The sequence below is a fragment of the Dermacentor variabilis genome, chromosome 1 (assembly GCF_050947875.1).
Source record: "Dermacentor variabilis isolate Ectoservices chromosome 1, ASM5094787v1, whole genome shotgun sequence".
NCBI lineage: Eukaryota > Metazoa > Arthropoda > Arachnida > Ixodida > Ixodidae > Dermacentor > Dermacentor variabilis.
The window spans coordinates 101,178,767-101,187,700 of NC_134568.1; the positions used below are offsets into that span (position 1 = coordinate 101,178,767).

General features: G+C 41.5%; 1 protein-coding gene across 1 annotated transcript in view; it reads left to right on the forward strand.

Annotated features, from left to right (window-relative positions):
• The window catches only part of LOC142581937 (hydroxyacyl-coenzyme A dehydrogenase, mitochondrial-like), a 37,883-nt gene extending 31,476 nt beyond the window's left edge, over positions 1 to 6,407 (forward strand). Inside the window, exon 9 of the mRNA XM_075691376.1 lies at positions 6,100 to 6,407. Coding sequence (XP_075547491.1) covers positions 6,100 to 6,224 — 125 coding nt within the window. The 3' untranslated portion in view covers positions 6,225 to 6,407. The remainder of the gene's footprint in view (positions 1 to 6,099) is intronic.
• The last annotated feature ends 2,527 nt before the right edge of the window (positions 6,408 to 8,934 follow it).

Genomic DNA, 8,934 nt, shown 5'->3' on the forward strand with positions numbered 1-8,934 from the left:
AAAGTGAAAAATGATTTCTTCTGCATCAGTAAATTACCGTTCTTCAACACCAAAAACACCACTCTTACAACGATAAGACGTTTGGTAAGCCAGAAAAAGCGCAAGAACGAAATACGGGTGGCGACGCCTACTTAAGTTCCCGCACCTGGGGGCTGTGACGTTTCGGATTTTGATGGCATCTTCTAGGGTCTACTAATTATATATAGCAGTACAGATTGACTACATTGTGTTCTAAAGGAACAAAATATTAAACATGGCAAGTTTCGGGAATCAGCCGACGCGGCCCAAATGCGAAAACATACTTTGGAATCCCTGACGTCACGCCGACGTACCGGCACTGGGGTTTCGGCGCGAAATTCAAATACTAATACTTGGACCTAAATTTTCTCATCTAATAATCAAACTATTTTATTGAAATGACTGCCTGCAGGGTTCTCAAACAATTATTCATTAGTCTAAACTGATTTATTGTTTTGCTTTAGTGCCCCTTTAAAGAACTTCTTCATAAACGAAGTCCAAAAGTTCTGTGTGTTCAGGAAACATGCTTAAAATTCACGCAGACAAACTTTTTTAGACACTATGCCATTTTTAGAAACAACCGCGATTATGCTCTCGCCTCATCTGGCAGTGTGGCTATAATAGTAGATAAAAGTCTTGCCTGCAAGCAGTTACAACTCTGAACGTCCCTTGAAGTAGTTGCCGTCCGAGCACTGCTGTTCAATAAGCTGGTGACTATTACTTCTGTTTACATCCCTCCCAGCTATCAACTTCACAGAACAGAATTTCAGTACCTTATCAACGAACTTCCTGAACCTTACATACTAGTAGGAGATCTAAATGCCCATAGCACCCTGTGGGGAGACTCGTGTTGTGATGCGAGGAGTCGCCTAATAGAGTGAGTGAGTGAGTGAGTGAGTGAGTGCGTGCGAACTTTATTTAGGTCCTGAATAGAAAGAATTAAATCAGTCTTGAGCCATGCACTTGTGGAAAAAAGGAAATTTTTCATTAGGTAACCCGCCGACCAGGGTGGAGCCGCCGGGTCACCTAATAGAAAATTTCCTTTTTTTCCACAAGTGCATGGCTCAAGACAGGGACTACAATAGCCGCTTTCCATGCCGATGCTGGCATGGAAAGAATGTTGGCTCTTTCTTATTAAAGGAAGAGCCAACATTCTTTAGCATCACACATAAAACTTTCTCATCGATAGACATAAGCATAGCATCGGGTACAGTGATGCTGTACCTCGAGTGGAGCGTCATAAAGAACCCTTACGGAAGTGGTCACTTTCCGGGTGTACATAATGCTAACAAAACCAGATGAATGCTGCCCACAAGTTCCCAGATGGAAAGTTCATTCATGGGACTCGACACGGTTTCGAGAACTTATGCAGTTGACTTAGGATGATGCCTGTGCACTCAGTATTGATGATGCAGTGGCATACCTAACAGTGTTTGTTATTGATGCAGCATCAATATGCATCCCATGAACGGAAGGCTTGTCTTCTAAAGAATGCATTGCCTGGTGGATTGAGGAATGTAATGAAGCATGTAAGAAATAAAACAAGGCGTCATGTCTCCTTTGTAGCTTCCCAACAGCAGGAAACTTCGACTTCAAACATGTTAAGTTGCAAGGAAGATGTGTGTGTGATCTGCTAAGAGATGGAACTGGCAAAAATATATCCTGAACATTAATTTCTACATTTAAAAAAGAAAAATATGGAACAGGGTAACAAAATTACTAGGCCGGCCATCTTATTGTTTGCTGTTGGTGGATTACCCGGGCAAAAGCCTTGAAGACCAATGCTCTTGGCAAACATTTTGAGCATGTGTCCAGTTCGGATAGCTGTTCCGCATCCAAGCAAGGCACTGGACGGGAAATGCAGTAAAAATGAACCATACAAGTATCCTTTTAATGTTGCCAAGTTCAGAGCTTCTTTGAACAGTTGCGAGAAGTCTGCTGCAAAAGCTGACAGAATAATGTACCTAATGATAAAACACCTTCACCCTGACACACAACTAGCAGTGCTGTCTCTTCACAATAACATCTGCACAGCAGGATACCTTCCGTTGGCATGGAAAGAGGCTATTGTAGTCCCTGTCTTTAAACAGGGAAAAGACCCATTCTTAGTGACAAGCTACCGTCCTACTGCATTAATGAGTTGCCTCTATAAGTTATGATAAATCGCGGATTAGGTCGATGCACAACCACTCATCTCTTAAGGATTGAGGCATACATTGATGAGGCCTTCACTCACAATTTTTCCTGTCCCTCTTCCTTGATATGGAAAAGGCATACGACACTACTTGATGATTTGGAATTTTAAGAGACCTCTCAGAAATGGGTATATGTGGCAATGTGCTTTATGTAATAGAGTTATCAAAGTGTACATTCCAGGTTAGAGTTGGCAATACCTTGTCCAGGCCATTTATCCGGGAAACTGAGGTACTGGAGGGGGGAGTACTTAGTCGTGGCCTTTTTATTGTGAAGATGAACTCTTTACGTTCAGTCATTCCATAAAGTATCTTTTACTTTGTATATGTAGATAGGTGTCTTACAGTTAGAGATTAGATCATGTAACCTCACAATATGTGAAAGACGGGTGGAGCTTATTCTGAACAAGGTGTCAGTGGGCCAATGAAAATGGCTTTTGGCTAAAAAGCTTGTGCATCCTTTTCTCAAGAAAAAGAGGCTTGAACCTAGAACCCGACATTGTGCTAGATGGACACCACATAAATGTGAACACAGAACACAAATCTTTAGGCATAATTTTGAACACAGAACTGACATTCATATCCACATAAAGCATATTAAGAGAAAATGCTGAAAAACTATGAACATTCTAAAAAAAAAATAATAGCAGTCTTGCCCGAAAGGCAGAGCATCGATTGCGATAGCGAATTAGCAGACAGCTATACGAAGTAAGGATAGTAGTATTATTGGCTGTTTAATCTTGGAAACGTTCTCTTACTAACTGAATTAACAAGCATGGCGTCAGCGCGTACAAGCAAACATAAATGCATCACGCTCGGTAAGCGTGGACACTTGCTGCAAAATGCTGCATGCTGACGTGAGCAAGCGCAGCAGCAGGTGCGAGTGAAGTGAGGTTCGTGTGGTCTATCGCTTCAACGTAAGAGCAGTGAGAACAAAGCGTGCACAAAGGTATAAGCTGTCTGCAGATCCCTTTCAAAATACGCCCCGCGCTACCGTGTGAAGACGTGCAAAGTACACATTTGTCGCGCAGTCAAAGCCGTCCCTTCCCCTCTCCCTCTCGTGCTGACTCTCCACTTTCCTCCATCTATGGCACACCATATTGAGCCGCAATCGTCGGCTTCTCACACGTACAGCATACAATGCATGGCAATGATGTTATCGCCCTTGAACTTTGTATGGGACATCACGGCAACGTCAAAAATGCACTTGAAGTGTCCATATAATTTCTGTCGCAGTAATATTGTCAGATACAACATGGGGTAGTGATCGGAAGTGTCTAACAAACCTCTACAAGCACCTCATACTTACATGATTGGGTCACGGCGCCATAGTGTACCAGTCTGCTACTCCAAGCGCTCTATAAATGCTGGATCCTGTTCACCACCTAGCCATCCGGCTGGCCACAGGCGCCTATAGGACAAGTCTTGTGGCAAGTCTCTATGTAGAGGCGAACGAGTGGTCGCTCCATCTGCAATGTTCATACTTGCAAACTTCATACTTGCAATGCAAACCCAGAACATCCCTCTTATCCAACCGTAAACGACTTGACATTTGCAATGCTGTCTCTCATAATCGACCTGCAGCTAGAGAACCGTTTTTTCTGCGTGCAAGAGAACTTTCTGAGGAAATGAGAGTTCTGATTCTTGAGCAAAGCCTGATGGTCCCAGCAAAGCCATTGCCGTCATGGCAGTGGCATCTTATAAAATGCGACACATCATTCATAGACGTTACAAAACACGCACCAGAGGCACATATTGGAATGAATTTCCTAGAACTCTAGTCCAAGTACTTGCGCACGGAGTTTTGCACTGGTGCTTCAAAGTTGCATGCCAGCGTTACTTATGCTGCAGTCAGCCCATCCTTCTCAGAATCCTGCTGTTCGTACCTGGAAACGGGCATATTTACAGCAGAGGCCTACACACTCTTGTCGACTGTATGGCGCATCAAGTAAACAAAACTAGGAAAGGAAATAATCTTTACAGATTCATTGAGCATCGTCAAAGACTTAATCTCTCTAAAAAAGAACAAAAATTCCATCTTTACTGAACTTAATGAAATCCTCTGTGCTTTTTATGCATCTCATCAACATGTCTTATTATGCTGGGTACCTGGCCACAGAGGCATCGAGGGTAATATGCTTGCCGACCGTATAGCCACATCAGTAACCGTAAAACCAACTAATTCTTCCATAGTTGTCCCTGTTGTAGATTTAAAGCCCTTCCTACTCAAGAAACAGAGGCGCCATTGGCAACGTACATGGGACACTGAAACACTTAATAAACTTCACAATATTAAGCCAAACGTAGGAAACTGGCTACCAATAACAAAAATATGACAGTGAGCTTATTATTTGCCATCGTAGGATAGGTCATATGTGTGGCCCTCACTCGTACTTATTAACCGGCGATGATGCTCCTCTCCGAGATAAATGTGGCAAGATGCTAACAGTCCTTCATGGTTTGTTCGAGTGTCGGGAAGTAGATACTCAAAGAAAAAGGTACTTTGCCCCTGCATAGAGAAAAGATATTCCCCTCCACCCGGTAATGTTTTTAGGCATTGAATCACTATTTGAAAATAAGTCAGTTTTAGCGTTTTTACATGATGCCGGAACATTGAGTGTTAACAGCCCAAGGTATAGATAGCACATCCTCCCATTACAGGATGCTGCTGCAATAACATTCTTTTAAAGCACATACCTCCCAGCCCTTGTATTCGAGGGCTTACTGGTGAGGTACGAGGGCTACTACTACTCACATTGAGCAGATAATTTTTAGTAATATTTTATGATCATAGCATACACCATTACTTATTGTCATTATTTTAAAATCGACAAAAGAAAAAAAATTGTTGCATAATAGTGAAGACGCCTTCCATAGTGTTCATTGAAGCTGTCGACCAGCAAAAGTTCAATGTACCTCTGCAATGCTTAAGTTTGTAAAGAAAGACACTTAGTGAAGGCAAAAAGAGCAGACAAGTAGGTTGACACTTAAGTGCTGTTCACTGCTTAGAACAGCAATTTCTGCAAATTTAGATTTGAAAACATGGCCATGTCTATTAAACGGGCCCTGAACCACTTTTTAGTAAAGTGGAGAGAGGCATTTGAAGGGAAAGTAGGCTATTTCAGAAATACTTTGCTGCAAAAAGTGCTTCGGTCCGTTCAGCAGAAGCGGAGTTACTGGCAATCAAACACGGCCTCCGCTGTACTCCCGTTCCTTCTTCAGTCCCTTACACTGTGAAAGCTACGGCGGACTGGGGCATGCCCACAATGCTGCGCCTTCTTAATGTCACCGTGGCGCACTGCTCAACTTTCATTTTGGATGTTAACACAGATGCCACAACTTCCGATTTTAGTGTCTACGATGCGCTAAACGTAAGCCAAGTGTGGTTGTCCTCAGTGAGCCGCAGTTTGCTTAGCCAGTGGACTGTGGTGGCACCTCGAGGCCCCCGCGGTATCTATGCTATGTAGCAGACCACAGCTACCGATAGCAGCTGCGTATGGGAATCTGCTTTATTACGAAATAAAGCGTCCACAAGGGAATGAGGAGCAGGCTTCCATTGAAAGAGAGCGTTTGAGAGAAAGGTGACTTCGCGCTCTGCTTGTGAGCTCCACGCACCGCGTACAACAGCAGAACTTAGCTGAGATGTTCACAGCAGCATATGCTACCTGCAGACTATGTTATTTCACCAAGCCTAAGGGGTAGTTCAGGACCCCTTTAATCTCATCTTTTAAGAAAATTTCTGCCAGTAGAGATGGTCATTTCTTTATCTCTTTATATGTATGAAATATGGCAACGTGCTGCCGAATCTATTTGACATCATGCTTTACAGCTTGTCTATATGTGAGCTCTTTAACTTGTCTTGAGTGGTTTCTAAAACATCTTTTTCCAGGCTGGCACAAGCGATTTCCAGACAACCCTCTCTTCAAGCCATCACCACTCTTGGACAAGTTGGTACAGGAGGGAAAGCTTGGAGTCAAAAGTGGGGAGGGATTTTACAAGCACAGCAAGAAGTAAAATGGAAGAAAAGCATATTTTTATTGCGAGGGAAAATGGATAAAAAGAGATGGATATATATTTTTATATAACCAGTTCTGTGTGTTTAGGTTTGCGAGTGTGTCCACTGCATTACATACTTACTATATATGTGCACTCATGATCATAGAATTAAAATGAAATAAAAATTGTTCCATCTTGACACCCCATGTTTAAGATGCTTTGCTGATAAGCAGGACCACCTATTTATTGTATTAAGCTCTGTTAAACAAGCAGTATGCAGTACAAAGGGGCCAGCAATGATGGTGTAAGCACTACATGACCTAAATTAATATGAAAGCGCCTGATGGGTGTGATGCTGGTTCCATAGAAGGTGCCACAGGATGGTTACAGCTTGTGTGGTTACCTGGTCCCGACACAGCAGAATCATCAAACAGAAGTCGACCTTCTGCTATGTGAACGAATTAGATGCAACATTATTATTATTATTATTATTATTATTATTATTATTATTATTATTATTATTAATATTATTCAACAATTACATGCAACAGTGAAAGTTACTTGAAAATTGTGCTGTATTTACTCTAATACATGGTCAATCTGGACTGCAGAGCCAGATGCCACTTTCTCCACCTGTACTGTATGGCCCCAAACATTGCATTGTTTACGCATCATGTTGGGCGCTAAGTGCTTGCAACATAATGTATGGCTATTCTCTCGTGACACTTATCAGTTTGCAGTCCTGTCATTGAACCGGCACCCAAACGAATGAAGGAAAGAAGGAAGCACAGGACAACCACTGTCCATCAAATAGACAGTGATTCTTCTTTAGTATAGGAATTACTTTAGCTATTTTCAATTGGTTGGGAAATATTCCTGTGGTAAAAAATGAGGTTGACTATATGGCAGATAGCTTCAGCTACGATATATTTGATTTAATATGTGTTGAGTGTATGTTGTCTAGGCCAGTGCCTGTATTTTTTAAATTGCTAATGATAGTTAACACTTCAGCTGTACAAGGCCGTAGGAAGCAAGATTGTTGCTGCATTTCTAGCTGTGGCACAGTAGGACTCAAGTTGATTTCTGAAGAGGAAAGAAACTTGCACAACACATTGCTCATTTCTTCAAGGTTTTGTAAGACCCTGTTCTTGATAGTGATAGCCTTGACATTAGATGTCTTGTTGTCTCGATTTAGGAACTTATTAATGACATTCCATTTTTGGTTAACGTTTGTGCATTCATCAATTTTGTGCTCAAAATAGTCTCTTTTTTTTTGCTTGCTTAAGAGCACTGTCTAACTGCACAGTAATGGTCTCGTAACATGCTTTAAGTCGTATGTTAAACGGTTGCCTTTTTGTTTTTCGATACAGATTATCTTTCTTGCGCAGTGAATCTAAGAGACTTGTAGGTACCCACATGCAACGTGGTGCATCATATTTCTTGATAGAAAATTCATCTTTCATGCAAGCTTTAACCGCATTTGTAATTGTAAAGGAAAATTTGCGTAGTGCTAGTTCCGGATCAGAAAAATATAGAATGTTAGAAAAGTCAATGCGCTCTATTTTTTCAACGTAATCGGACAGATTGAATTTCGTCCTGTGTAATGTTCTTTTGGAAAAAATGTTAGGTAAATCAAAATAAAGAAATATTGGGTAATGATCAGTAACATCTACTTGTAGAATTCCTGTATGTGAGCATGTATCAAGATTGGAAAGTATGTTGTCTATTAAGGATTTAGAACTTTGCGTCGAACATCGAGTTGGGGCATTAATCAGTGCTTCAAAGCCGAAACGCACAAAGCAGCTGGTGAAGTCAACGTAACCAATATAATTATTGTCTAATAAGTTAATGTTAAGATCACCTAAAATGAGCGCATTCTTGTTCTTTCGTGTAATTTTTTCTAACATAGCTGACAATCCTGCACGAAATTCTTTAATTGATGAAGAGTGAGCATGGTAAACCGTACCAATGATAGTTTTTTTCCCAGTAATGTGAGGAAAGAAGTTGTCTGTTTCGAGCCATATGGATTCACATTTTGGAACATTGATACCTAGATCGGCCCGTCTTTTGTAACATAAAGATAGTGATATGAACATAGCCACACCACCATGTAGGCTAGCAGTGCAGTTACAGTATTCTGGCACGTATTGTGGAAAATAATACAATGTTTCGTCCCCAACCGAAAGCCAAGTTTCGGTTACGCAAATGAGTTTATGATGATGATCAGTGCTGCATAGTAATAGATTAAAATAACCAAAATGCTTTCTTAAGCTTCGGACATTAACATGAATAACAGAAGGGAGTTCACGTGAACCTACTTGATGAGGTAAGTCTTGTGGAGCAAAATAATCCATGATGCAATTGTTCACTTGTCATGAAAGTTGTGCAAGTCACCCTCGCAAACAATTCGAAAGACCCTGTCATCTGCATTTTTCCGAGCTTTAATGACGCAGTTTGCTGTCCACGGGTAAAGCCATCCTTTCTGCTTTTTTTGCTCTAGTGCCATAGCAAATAGTTTCTTATTTGATGGTGTCAAGTGTTTGTTGACATATATTGCAGTGTCAGTGCTGCCAGAGAAGCCAAGCTTCCCTGTTGTCAAACATGCCTTTCGTGCTTTGGGTGCCCTGCAGCATGGAGATCGTGTGCCGCCTGCTTATTTAACCTCAGGTGCTCTCATATAAACGAGGCCTCCGTTTGCCAGTTACATATGCCTTCCTGGAGCAGTGCT